The 15,158-nt window shown below is 39.0% G+C and overlaps 1 protein-coding gene across 4 annotated transcripts in view; it reads left to right on the forward strand.

The window, feature by feature from the left end:
- The window catches only part of LOC141016101 (RNA binding protein fox-1 homolog 3-like), a 245,436-nt gene that overhangs the window by 185,735 nt on the left and 44,543 nt on the right, over positions 1-15,158 (forward strand). For all 4 annotated transcript variants that reach the window (XM_073490360.1, XM_073490361.1, XM_073490358.1 and 1 more), the window contains 2 exons: positions 12,088-12,180; positions 14,764-14,824. In XM_073490360.1, coding sequence (XP_073346461.1) covers positions 12,088-12,180; positions 14,764-14,824 — 154 coding nt within the window. The remainder of the gene's footprint in view (positions 1-12,087; positions 12,181-14,763; positions 14,825-15,158) is intronic.

The following is a 15,158-nucleotide window of genomic DNA, read 5'->3' on the forward strand; positions in this document are numbered from 1 at the left end:
TCTGTTCAGGAGCCGATTGCACCAGATGTTTATAAGTTGTAATGTAGCTTAGATGTATTATAAACTAATACCGTATAGAAATATTTTTTAAAGACATGAAATTACATTTCACAACCATAACTACCATTGTCCTTACTTGTGAATTTTGTTTTTACTATTTCATGTTTATCTTTTAGTTTCGATGTTTATAATTTTGAGCATTTGGTTTCTTTGTTTGAGTGTTGTGTAGAGATGTTCTATACCAGCTGTATAATGTTTCACAATGTTGTTATAAACAAAAACCCAGTAAAGTAGACTGGCACTCAGTAGAGCACATACTGTACCTCCGCCAAGGCTCAACAATCCCCTTTTGTACTCACTCATACCAGCCACCTAAATAGAGTGGTGTAGCAATGAAGTATTATTGTAGGCTAACTCGGAAGTTAACATTGCCTTGGTTCCCTTGACAAAAAAGCCTATGGGGTTTTTCTACTGGATTTTAGATTATTGTCAAAAATAAGCTCTATGGCAAGTTTATGATAGTTCCATGTTTTGTTTATCAAGATAATCTTCACAGATGAACACCACTTCTGTGATTTTCGGAGCATAAATTTAATTGCTAGCAGAAAAAAACTAATGTTAGGCTATAAACAGATTAATAGGTGTTTAAATTATTTAATTAATTAATTAAAAGATTACAAGGATGTTGCATGACTTAAATGTCACCACCACCAAGCGTCTTACTACACAATTACTATACAGGTTTTCAGTAAATTGATCAATGTAAAAGTTGTAAAGTTAGAGTTAGAATAGTTTGTAACTGAAGTCCACCTGTAAAGATGGACTAGTGAGTAGATGAGTCTCCGCGTTTGGCATGATGACGTTTAATGTCCCCGACAACTTTTGTAGTCTCATTTAGCCACTTGTAAGCAACCTCCATTTTATAAGACATTTAAGCGCTTCATAATTCAATTATGGGACATTTTGTTATGTATTTTATGTCATAGAACAAAACGTGTAAATATCTTAAGCCTGTGGTAACCACAGACCTTATTTCTGGCATTTAACCAAAAAACAATTAAAAACCCTCTAGACTTTGAGATGAGGGAACCAGATGTGCATAAATGCTAACTGATTTGTTTTAGGACTACAGACTACACCACTTTATATGCCTGATTTTTTGCATCAAGATCATACAAACATTACCTCCGCCAAGGAGGGTATGTTTTCACCTGTGTCCATTTGTTCATTGTAACAAATGTTATTCCAGGAATGGTAGAACAAATATGGTCAGTTAGGTTGCATAATTTGATATTTCCCTGTCACTCTAAACTGTGTGAATACTGTTAATTCTAAACATATTTTATAGCCATATGGTATAGAGAAATATGTTAAATAAGTATGTTCCAACTTCCTTTAATTAGATGGCACTAGATACTTCTCAGCAATTGATTTTTTACCAACTGAGACATTCAACCCAATTTAATAAATTACTTAAAACCTTACTTAATAAGAATTTTATAAAATGTGTATACAATTACAAATAGTTTCTTTAACCCAATCCTGATAGGTCTTTTTTAGGGAGAGACGCCATGACTCAGCAGACAACAAGTGTGCCCCCTACAGAAACTAGTACTGAAAAACACAGCTAAATAAAAGGAATAGCGGGTTACAATTGTTAAATTATTTTGTTGTCTCCTAGTCCTATATGCCTATTGCCAAAGCCTAAAAATAAAGTTTCTTTGGTCATGATTCTCAATCATTCCTTCTCAAAAACCTAAATTAATTGGGGGTTTTCACTGTTTAGTTTTGATAAGGAAGAAAAGGATAAATATACTATGGCCTTCACAGTTTCACAGTTCTCTCCACCACCATCTTCACAACAAATTGGGGATGCGGTTCAACCAGCCCACAAAATGTTAGTTGTTAGCATTTCTGCAAACCACATATACGTTCAAATATGTACATGTCATAGGCTACGTACCATACAGACATTTGCACCAAACATGTCATATCATGTTGATATATCATGAGGGTGCTTGGAGTTTCAATATTTGTAAACATGACACCACATGATATTTTTAAGGGCCTTCATTTCAACTTCTAGCTGTGTTTGTGGCAACAAAAAAACGATATTTTTGGCCGTCTGCAGCCGTGTATTGGCTGATAAAACCATATGATTTTAACAAGACCTTGGGAATACTTAAGCCATATTTGTGGCAACCAAAGCAGGTATTTTAAGACAAAACATTTCCTAGCCCTAACCAATTGTTTTTTAACCAGAGCATGAGCAACAGGGACACAATGCAAATCTTGCAGGAGCAGCCGATTATAACTTTGCTACCAGTGGAAGCAGATGGACAAAAAATAAACAGCAGATCCCGTGATTACTAGTTAACAAGCATTGCTGTTGTGTTGAAATTTTCATACCATCTAATAAGCTCATGACAACGTCACTGTACTGCTCGGCTATATTAAACACACAGATAGCCTATAATAAAATGGTCATGCGCGGTGTGGATGGGTTCTTAAAAAAACAACAATAAACATTTCACTTTGGTCGGTAACGCGGATTGAAGTGTGTTACGTGACATAACTGTAGTTAGACTAATGTGTTATATTACTCGTTATATATTTAACTTGCAAAACGTAAGTTAAATTCTATTTTGCATTAGACTATCAAAGGAAATGCATTGTAAAATGAGCTTAGCATTACTATCATTCATCAAAAAGGACGAAGAACAAAACAAAAGTAATTTCAGCATTTTTTGACAGCAGATCAGTTGAAAATATGTCACTTTATTTAGTCTGTGGGAGTAATGGAACACCTCCAGTTTTCAGAAAGGTAACCACCTCCCTTTTCCTCATGAAAATTACTTTAAGTATTGAGTTGAAGTATTGTGAAATAGGTCCTTTTGCTTTGATAACAAATCAAATGAAAAAGAATAGGAGTTTGTTGTGCTGACATACATCTTAATTTCCGAGGTATGCATTTCTTTATTAATGTCAGATACTGTGTTTTCCCAGAAGAACAGAGAGGGCACAACATTAATGGAACTCTACTGTGCGGGACTGATTGTTAAGAATGTTTGCTGATGTGAGTGGGAGTGGACACAGCAGGCGGAAGTGGGCGTCAATGCTCAGAAATCAGGCAGGAGCGGGATTAACAAAACAGTCCCATGCAGGGCTCTAGATTGAACCTAGTAGTCGCAACATGAAGAAAGACAAAGTTTTAACACATCTGTGGTTTTGCAGAAACATACTTTGCCAATATTTATTCTGCCGATTGGGTTGGGTTCATCGACACACTTGGTGAACCTGTAATAAGAAGCACTGAAGCTGTTTTGGAGCTGATCAGGCTACTTAACAACGGTATACTAAGATACTTCAGGATATCACCTATCTACATATCCTGACATTGTTAATCTTTCTGACTTCTGACAGTATATTCATGCTAGATGACAAGCGGTAACAACAAGCTAATGTAATTTTCATATAGAGATTACCAGTTACTTAACTATTTAACAAAAGGCATTAAAGGTGTTTTTATGTTTGCAAGATTTATAAGATAATCATCTTGTAATTAAAGGGATAGTTGGGGTCTTTTGATGTGGGGTTGGGGTTGTATGAGGTACTTATCCTTAGTCAGTGTATTACCTGTAGATGAGCCACCACCAAGATGTATTTTAGCCACCAAAAATAAGTATATTATATATAGTATATAGTATATAAATATATTATAATTTGTATCAGATTTTCTGTCAATGCAACTTGTAAACTGTGATTTGCTGTTCTTTCAGTACATGCGACATCTATTGCATGACTGTCCGTCCTGGAACAGGGATCCCTCCTCTGTGGCTCTTCCTGAGGTTTCTTCCATCATCTTTTTTTTTTTTCCCCCTGTTAAAAGGGTTTTTTTTTTCCATCAACATAGCAAGTTTTTCCTCACTCGATTCGAGGGTCTAAGGACAGAGGATGTCATTCACTGTACAGACTGCAAAGCCCATTGAGACAATGTGATTGTGATTTTGGGCTATATAAATAAAATTTGATTTGATTTGAAGTCCCACCTAAAAAGACATATTCGTTTAAGTTTACACTATGTTTTGAAAATTTTTGGCACCTTGCGTTGCCGTAGCCTTTGCTTTTGGCACTCTATTCTGCTAGGAATAGCAGTGCGTAGGAATATGGATGTTGTATGGTTGAGGGAATGTAGTGCCGAAGGAATGGGCTGTTTTACAGCAACGTAAGGCACCGAAAAATGCAGTCCAAAATAGCGTACACTTAAATAGTTATGTATTTTTAGGTGGGACTTATTTTAGGTGGCTAAAATATGTCTTGCTGGTGGTTTGGTTTACAGCAGTACAATGCTCTTCTTCCTGCCGACGCTACTTGCTGCCTCTCCACACAGAAGGAGAGCTGACGGTCATCTACTGCAGGTAATACACTGACTAATGTACCTTATACAACCCCACATCAAAAGACCTGAGCTATCACTTTAAAAGGATAAGACAAGCATTTATAGTTACCAAGATAACATCAGTTTCCTGTCTTGTCTATCTTACTTACTTTAACTTACCCACCGTTTCCTTCCTTAAGCACGCTTTCACCTTCAACAACCATTTTTTTATGTTCAGTGCTTGTCCAGCCATGTAACATTCACTATAATTATTTACACATTTGAAAGGAAAGAAAGGAGAGTATTTTCATTATGGTCAAGAGCAGTGAATAAACCCATATATGGCAACAAAATGTCAGAGGGATAAATTTCGCCTACGTCTTATTTATGCCCAGTGGAAGGCAGTGAATCCTGTGTATGCATACGAGATCATGGCGCCAGGTGCCATTCACATGTTTTGTCAGGTGAAGCACACCATAACTCAGCAATGACAGAGCAAGCCAGGAGCATGGACCATACTTATCGGTAGCACTGTCTGTACTAGCCAAAGGGAAGTAAGGGAGAAACTTAGAATTAGGTTAGAGCAGGTTATGTAGATGAGAAAATGGACATGTCATCAGAACACCAGTAACTGGTACTGCAAAGAGTTCAAGAGGTCCTTAGAGGTTTTAGAACAAGGACAGCAGCAAATCTCCTAGTAATTTCACAATTAGACAACGTACAGGAAGCAATGTCACCATAGAGTGCTGGATGGAGCTGAAAAATGTCAGCCACCAAGGCCTGACAATCGTCATTGATAGAAAACCTAAAACTTTTAGAAATATGACTTCAAGAAAATCTTTCCTTGGCTTTCCTCATGCTGGGGGCTCCAGTTTTATGGCAGTTAGCCGTACAGCAGATATGTGCAAAGCTCATGGCAACAAGACTGAAAAGGTGGGGCTAAGATGGGGAAGTTCGCCATCAGCCTTGAGAAAAAAACACATTTACCTTTAGTCATGTGAGGAGGAACCAATTCATCATTCATTCACATCATTCTGTCCTGAAATCCGCAAGGGATGACATATAATTGAATAGGACTGCATGAAAAATCAAAGTATTATGGCATTTTGATGCTGAAAGTACTGAAAAACGTCTGTGGCACATTAGTTTGATATTTTTAATCTTGACTATCTAGACCTGTTCAGTCTATCCAGATAAAGAGTAGAATAAACGGAATGTTCATAACCACACCCACATCAGGATTGCCACCCAGCCAATCAAACAAGAGAGCACACACCGTGGTAGCATTATCTGTTCCTACCACCACTTCACTGCTGTGAAACTAGAGGCCTGTGTGTCTTTTCGAACCATCATATTTTCATAAAAAGAGATTCACTTCCGCTTGGCCCTACCCAACATGTTCTTCAAATACAGCAGCTTGGTCAGTGGCCTTAAGCTTCGAACAATGGTGCACTACCTACTCCTCTAGCATTCGCTTTTGCACACGAAGGTGTGGTCAAGTTAGTTATAATGCATCATTTGCAATGTGTAGTTGGACTTTCAAAATATAGCTTGCTGACAAACAGTTAATATATTATGACATTTGACTGTTGGTCAATTATTAACATGTCAAATGGTCATGGTTTTGTTAGGTTTAGGCACAAAAACTACTCGGTTGGGCATAGGAAAAGATCATACTTTATGTTAAAATAACTATTCAGTCTTGTAATTCACGTAACGTAAGTTATATCATTTATGTATGTTAGCTTACTTACGTAACATAACTTATAAACAAATCACTGTTGACTCTTGGTCACAAAAGGGAAGTAAACCCTGGTCTCCAGCTGATGCCCAGTAATGATCCATCCAACCGTCCCAACCACCACCCAACTCGGACTTTTCTCACTCTTTATACTACTGCGCTGGAGGGCCACTTCATAAGTGACACGAGAGGGGTAACTATAGCATCAAACTTAGAAGTGTAAGGCACCTGACCAGGCTGCTGTATTTGATGCATTTGGGGGTGAGAAAGGGCTGCCTCTCAGATCATAACAAATAAGGGAAGCACGTGTAAGGGATATACTAAACAAAAGGAATTTTATTTAACAAAGATTAATTTACAAAGATAACAAATGTATCAAAAGATGTCATTTCTAACAAAGAAGTCTGATAAAAAAATGTATACTAAGTTAACTCAGGAAATACTAAATAAACTATACAGAAAATCAAAAGACTCCAAATTACTCAAAATGATGTGGTGCCAGGGGAATATGGAGCCACAGACGAGCAGGATGGGGTAGGTTTTATGGAAACTGGAGGCAGTTGCCAGCTGCCTCCAATTCCTTGATGACCTCAATCAAGGGACCGGCAACACTGTAACAACAAACACAACACAGCAACAACACACAACACAGCGAGCCCTAGCAGAGGCCCTAGGGCCTTCACAACTGTCAGTTGCCACTTGAATGGGTCATAATGACCAATGGCAATATTGGAGGCATAATGGTTAAACAGTTGTTTTTTTCTTCTGCTTGTACTGTGCTAGTAGTGCTAGAAATGAGCAAAATAAAAATGTGTTGTAGGAACATGAAATAAGAAATCACTGACATAGATAGATGAGGCTCAACAGTTGAAGGTCTGGAGGCACGTTTTGCCACGTGTGGGCTGCTGAGTGAGCTGCCTCTCCAGGCCCAGTCTGAGATGTAGACAGGATGTTATGCTTTGGTGGCCTAAGAGATTCAAAGCTCACTGATGCTGAGGAGACTTGATGCTGGAGGCCCACACGGCCCTTGCACACCAGCAACGCAACTGCATCCTACAGCAAATGCACACACACACACACACACACACACACACACACACAAACATATGCACATCCAAAACTCCATTGTGTGTGAGGAGGCTTTTATTTCATCTCCTAATTCAGTTAGGTCCAGTTGTTTCTGTGCATGTGCAGTAGAGACTGGGTTGCTAGAAAGAAAAAAAATATAAAAGCACATGCACATGGATCCACACATACACACACAAAGAAAAGGTGATAATTAGATGGTTAATTGGCTGGACCACAGCAAAGCTTGGGCCAGCCCTATAAACACGAAAGGCTGTCTTTGACTGACTGACTGACTGACTGACTGACTAAGTTGCACCATTGCTCAGTTGAATGTTGGAGTTTCCCCATTAAATATAGGCATGGACCTCTAAGGCTGTTGCTTTTTGTTGACTACGGGCCGTGCCCTGGTCTCACGTTGTGTATAAATGAGGCTGTTCAACTAAATGTGTTTGATTCCTTGCACCATCGTTTCTTCAGCACAGTCCACATGTTCTCAATGGGGTTCAAGTCAGGACTTTGGGAAGGCCATTCCAAAACCTTGACTCTAGCCTGATTGATCTGTTTCTTTACCACTTTTGATGTGTGTTTGGCATCATTGTCCTGTTGGAACACTCCACAAGACCCGATCTTCTGCTGATTTTAGGTTTTCCTGAAGAATTTGGAGATAATCCTCCTTCTTCATTATTCCATTTACTTTCTTTGGAGCACCAGATCCACTGGCAGCAAAACAGCCCCACAGCATAATACTATCAGCACCATGCTGGACAGTAGGTATGGTGGTCTTGGGGTGAAAGGCCTAACCTTCTCTCCTCCAAACATGCTGGTCATTGTGACTTTCCTCAAGAGGGTTTTTTTCTTTGTCCATGTGATCAGCAGTGAACTTGAGTCAAGCTTTAGGGTGCCCTGTTTGCAGCAAGGGCTTCTCTCTTGCTCAATTTTCTCTCAGCAGCAGGTGATAGTTTGTGTTTTCTTCCTGATCGTGGCAGTGACACAACTGTGCCATGCACTTTATACTTACAAACAATTGTTTACACAGTTGATCTTGGGACCAGTAACTGCTTTGAAATGGCTCCAAGTCACTTTCCTGAGTTGTTCAAATCAACAATGCACTTTTTCAGGTCAATGCTGAGCTCCTTAGACTTTCCCATTGTGTTTGTGGCTAAGTAAAACATAGTATTGAATTCTTTAACTCTCTCACCCTAATTAAATGAATACTATTATGTAATATACAAAAGTCCAAAATAAATCAGAATAGCTAATTCAAACACTTTACAAGTGCAACTTATGACCACGACTGTATATACATATAAAATGAAAAAAAAAAAGAAATACAAAAATAACTATTTGATGGTGGGGTAGTACTCCAAAAATGCAGTTTCTGCACATTGTGCCAGCACCATATCCAAAGTATTGGCAAGATGTGTGAAAATGGTTACCCAGTAATCTTGTAGGAGAGTACAAGACCAGGGGTCTCATTTATAAAACATTGCGTAGGATCTATACTTAAAGGGTACATGTGCCCAAAAGCCAAAAAATATTCCGATTTATAAAACCTGGTGTACACCCAACAATGCACAATTTCCTTTTATGAATCCGAAATCAACCTTGAAATGTGCACACATGGATCCGCCTCATATACCGCCATCATATGGTCAATGCAAAGTGCCTCATGAACATAAATGCATGAAAATAAGCCACTGAATGATGGTTCTTTACAGTGAATCATGGCCACAACGAGAGAGAAACGAAGGAAATACACATTTCTGTCACAGAAAACGATGCATTCATTGTTGAGGTGGAGGTTACAAAACACATATTGTATACATTCATTGACTGACTGTTCCCTTGCCAAAATGATCGCGGCAATCAGTGTTATCCCCTACCCTAGGATTTCAATTGAATACGTGAACACTATCTATTTATTGAAGTTTAGCAACGGTGAAAGCCGCCTGCATTATGATCAGGACTCACAATGAGGTTATGGAGTGTAACAATTGTGTGAGAGCTGTCACTGACTTTATTTCCACGTGTTCTTAATTTACACAATCCATATGTGCTGGTTGTGAAAATGAACCGGATAAGCTGATTGGAGAAAGCAGAGTATGTGTGCACTCCGTGTGGCGCAGTGTGTGCCTGACAACACAGTCGATGGTGTTCACTGCAGCGATTTTACACACAACTACACGACTAGGCTCCAGTTCAGTTCAGTTCAGTTGAGATTTCTACATGAAATGATCATTTCGTTATCAAACAGACGGGCCCTCTCCACTGCGCTCCGGGGTTTGGAATGTGATGGTGAGACAGCGCTGAGGAAATATGATTTCAGATTTAAGTTGGCTTATAACTTTTACATTTAAAAGCTGTTTATGGAATAGATTTACTTCACTACATGTGCAAGTACAAATGACACAGCTGGTTCAAATGTTTATGATGACGTGGATCTATAAATAATAGAGGTGTAAAAATTAACAGATATGAATTGGAAATCGATTTTAAAGTTAAAGATACGACTACACCGATGTGCGGACCTCTGGACCGATGTAAATGTACTGTGAGCCAGTCGACAGCACGATTTTAAAGTTATGAATCGGTTGAGTGAAGCTGCTATGCTGCTACTTCCTCAGTGTCTTCAAACTCTCATAAAAATTAAATGTCAGCACAGGACTCTCGTGGGTCACGTTAGGGTAGTGTTGCCTGTCCCCTGCCTGCCAGGTTAAGACAAAAACAACATGTCTGAAAACCAATCGTTTGGAAGAGATTTGGATTATGTAAGAAGGACCGAAAGTTTGACAAAAATCATATCTTAGCTTTCACCTGGTGAGACGGAATGGTGAAATCTGTGCTGACGACGATGATGCTAGTAAAGCTAGCACTAGCAAGAAAATGACAAAGACACAGAGATTAAACACTTTTTCCAGCCACAACTCGGCGAGGTCTAAGATAATCACAACATCTATAGCCTGTTTTATTGCTAAGGACTTAGGACCTGTCTGCTTTTGAACGTGTTGCTATCATTAGCTCTATTCTGTGACTGCCTGTAGTACTGCACACTGTTAACTGTCAGTGTCTACTGAAATTAATGTACTTAATTCAACCATACTGCACACTGCTCACTGTCGACTGACAGTTGCTACACACTGTTAAATTAATCCAACTTTTGAGTTTGTTATCAGTAGTAAACATTTGTCTGATTGTTAATCATAGGAGTGATTTTATACACTGATTATTACTAGGAAGCAGAGGATACAGACATTAACATCCAGTTCAAAGAGGTACAATGCAGACAGATCCAGCTCAGAGACCCCCTGATCATGGAGATCCAGACAACAGGATAGTTGTTCCTCAGGTCCATGATCAGACAACAGGTGTGTTTTTATACACTGAGGTATAAGCAGGTTAAGATAAAGATAAACATAATAGTAAGAAAAATACATAGGATTCCCTGGTTCTTTTATGAAATGTCTATTTGAAAGGTAAGCAATGCCACTTTTATAGAATTGGCCTATTCTAATTTATAATAGAAAATGAATGTCTACACTAAACAAGAAATTATATGGTATTATACCAAACCCAGATCAAATCGAATCGTACCAAATCCGAATCGAATCGAATCGTATCGTATCGTATCCATAGTAAAAATAATCGTATTGTAGCCTATGTATCTAGATACGTATCTGATCATCTTACAAAGGAGAGATGCACACCCCTAGTAAATAACTTTGATATGAAGTAAAATCAATTGTGAGATGTATCATTATGCACAGAATAATGCCTCTCACATTTAATTTCTACAATCTGCTTCAATTCACCACCTCACCATTTGTGTCACCAATTCCCCTTGCCTCCAAAATGTTCATACGCATGGATCAAGGTTTGCTTCCAGGTGTGCACACTCTCCCATCAAGTTTGTTTTTATAGATCACAACTTTTGCATGGGAAGTGGTGTACACACATGCGTACCTAATGTTTATAAATGAGACCCCTGAACATGTTTGCCATGTGTGTCACATGCTGACATGTGACATGTACAGTATTACAAGTAGTATTACAGTATCTGTGATACTAGGGATTTTTGAATATCATGTTGTGTAATGTTGCATTTTAATATGTTGTGATTTTGTACGGCTGCAGCTTTGGCCAGTTTTCTCATGGAAAAGAAGTTTTGATCTAAATGTGATTTCCTGATAAAATAAAAGTAAAATAAATAAATAGAACAAATAAGGGCTAATCTGGATGTGGTCCATGCCCTACCTGATCTGCATATACAACACAAGAGCACTTCACAAGAACATGCCTCGCCAATGTGTTGCAGCACCATGGCACATGGCAGTACATCATATAATCACAGATGGCACAGAGACTGTACAGTATTCACCATGAGGTAATGAAACTGAAGAACCAAATAAAACCTACTGCTGTGAGAGGCATGAGGGATGAAACACGCAAAACACAGTCATAAAAAAATGAGAGAAATGCCACAGGTAGAAACAAATGACAGAGCATGGGGAGTTACAGTTAGAGAACTGTTTATTTTTCAAAAACTAAAGAAAATTTCAGATGAACATTTAATACCCAGAAATTCGCACTTACACTGATGGTCCATCCACATGACCTATTCATTTTCACCCTACTTTTGTATCATTATAATCAGCACTCTTGTCTGTGGTTTGATGTCCTGTGTTCCCAGCTTTCCTTACTGTAACTCCAGCGGTTTCTCATGTTTGTCTAACCAGCTTTCAGTCTGTCTGGGTTCTGCTTCAAGATCTAGACCTCCTCCTGACCTGCAGCTCTCTGCTTTGTGTTTTTTTCCTCTCTCCTTTTTCCCTGTTTGTTTTATCATTCCAATTCTGGACTTCCTTTCTGTTGTTTGATTTTCAATCCCACCTCTGGGCCACTGCAGGGCTTTGGGTTTGTAACATTTGAAACGAGTGCAGATGCAGACCGTGCACGGGAGAAACTAAATGGTACAATCGTAGAGGGACGCAAAATAGAGGTGCCTTCCTTTTCCTGTCTCTTCTTACCTCCTGTTCCCCTTCTTCTTTTACTCCCCTCCTCCTCCCCCTGAATTTCTCTTTTCTTTCTGTGCCTGCCTGATGTTTTCTGCAATACTCCCTCTTTTCCCCCTCTTCCTCCATCCATTTCCTCTCTCTCACCTGCCTGCTGCACCTTGAACGCTGCATGCCGAACCCTGATCAGTAAGTGTGTGTGACAAAGAGAAATACAGACCTATTCAGGAGTGTGCTAGTGTGTTGCAGTGTGTTTTGACACAAATTATGAATTATTCTTCTTCCTTATTGTGTCATGTCTCTTTGTGTCTGTGGTTTTTGCATGAAGTCATGGTGGGTTTGATGTGAGTTAGAAACTACCATGTTTAAAAGAATTCCTTCCAAATGACCTACAGTGATCTGCCATTGTGACTTACAGCTTGTCAAAACTTTTTGTCCTCAGACCTTAGCAGTTAATGTCCAATTTTGATGTCACCATCTTTTTGCATGGAGTTACATTTATCCCATCTTTTAATCTGTCTGATCACTCTTTTTCCCGTTTCCTTTTTTCAACTGTAACTCAATAGGGTTAATCAAATAAAAGAATCTTGAGGGTGTCATTCATTTTTTACTCACATGCAGCAACCTTGTCTCAAATACTACTATGACTACGCTCTTTTGTTAATAATTTTTGAAGAAATGTAAATGCTGCTTCTGTTTGTGGGTGAGAACGAGGTGGCTGGTGGGTGAACAATTCACAGGACTTTGACTCTGGAGACCAGGGTTCTGTATGTGGTTAGGTTCACTCAACAAAAGCATTTTGGTTTAGCTCACACAGAGATTTGATTCATCATGTCTCATTCCTCAATTTTTCCATATTTAGCATTTAACATTGTTTCCTCATATTGCTAACAACGAATTGTGTATGGGCAGCATTACATTTCTTCCCAAGCTCATTTGCTGCAAAATTTGTTGTATGTATATGTAATTTCTTAACAGTGCGTGCAAAATTGACTCTGCTAGGCCTTTCCAACCTGTTACATAGTCATGTATAGGTAATAGCTAGCTGTGAGCCCATATTGTAAAATTGTTAGTAAATAACAATCCTGTTAAATAAAGTTTGATCCAACTTACCAGGGTAGCATCCACAATAATTTGGCTGCACATGAATACAAGCAAACTCAACACAAGATTTTGCAGCCCTCATTATATTTCATGACATCAACCCCTAACAGTAGGTCACTTTTCACCTGCCAATCACCAAAATCAGGCTCATGGGAAAGTGGGATAGTCGCATGCAGCACAATAGTGAGTAGTGAGAGAATTGTGCAGGAGCTGTGTGTGCATAAAAAAAATGGGATTGATATGTTTTACCTTTTCTGCTATTGTGGACTCTTAATATCGTAAATTGAACTCATTGAAATCTTGTTTATTGTTTAAGGGTTACAAACTACCATATGTGTGTGCATTTGTTCCAGTTTTTATATGTTGTTTAAATCTTTTCTCACTTGAATGTGTTTCAACATCAGACTTCTGACTCACTGCATGTGCAAGATCTGATATGACTGTGTTGTTGTTCCTGGAACCTCGTCATTTGTAATGTCATAGCTTTGCAACTCTGGAAAAAGACCAGAAAATTACACACATGGGAGGAGTTATCCTTTGTAACACGTGATTAATGGTGTGAAAAGGTCTATTTTTACTCAAACCATATTTTTCTGTTTTTGTTGCCTATACCTAAACAAACAGCGAAAACTGGGAGCTGAAAAAAAACACAGACAATAATAAGTGACCTGGAATACAAACTCCTTTCTCTTGGGTGTGAGATCTATACTCAACCCATTCAGCTACGAAGGCTTCAAAGCAGACTTTGTCACTTTCTTGTAAGCTGAAATGATGGTCCTGGAGCAACATTAATGACGTTGGTTCTACACAGGAGGGCCAACTCCTCAGGTCAAGACTCTGCTGTCCACTTACATCTTGAACAGAGGAGGTGGCCTAAGACATTACTGATCACCCACCTACAATGCTGTACTGAGTTCTCTCCCCAGAAAGCTTAACAACCATTCACACCTGGGCTCACCTAGCCCTAGCAACCCACATGAAGGCTGGTTGGGTCAATGACCCTCAAGTGGCCCTAATGACTCTGAAACTCAGAGCTCATATGTGTCCTTAACAACTCTGTAAGGACACTCCCACACAGAGTTTAAAGGCCTGCAACTCCTCCAGTTAGTTAGAACTGAAGAAGCCTCTTGTATGAGAGGTGAAACATCTTCAACAAACTGAAACAAGTCCAGTTGCCTACGATACAGCACCTAGATTTACCATGACCTGGATGACCAGGTCATCAACATTAATTATGGTGTTCCGGGAATGATATCAACACAGTGATATTAGACAAACCCACGGCATGGTCTCATTGCTGAAACTGTTAAATACTAGCATGGCATTAAGAATGCTTGTGATGTGGATTGTTCATAGCATTTACAGTTTCTGTGTGTGTGTGTGTGTGTGTGTGTGTGTGTGTGTGTGTGTACGTGCATGTGCGTGCATGTTTGCCCTCATACTAACCTCTGTCCATCTGCTGACAGGTCAACAATGCCACAGCCAGAGTAATGACCAACAAAAAGGTGGCGAACCCTTACACAAATGGTAAGACATCAACCTTATTTCTATTTCTTCCAAGCTTCTTTTTTAGGGGTGTGCATCTCTCCCTTATAAGACGATTCGACACATACATGGGCTACGATATGATTCAGGGATGATTCTTTTTATCGTGGAATGATTCGATACTATTCGATTCTGATTCAGTACAATTCGATTCGGTTTGGATATGATACAATACAATCCAATACAATACTTTGTTTCATGTAGACATTTATTTTCTATTATAAGTGAGAATGAGCCAATTCTATAAAAGTGGCGCTGTTTACCTTCAAACTGATATTCTATAAGACCAGGACAGACCAGGGAATCTTATGTATTT

This window comes from Pagrus major, chromosome 20 (genome assembly GCF_040436345.1).
Source record: "Pagrus major chromosome 20, Pma_NU_1.0".
Lineage (NCBI taxonomy): Eukaryota > Metazoa > Chordata > Actinopteri > Spariformes > Sparidae > Pagrus > Pagrus major.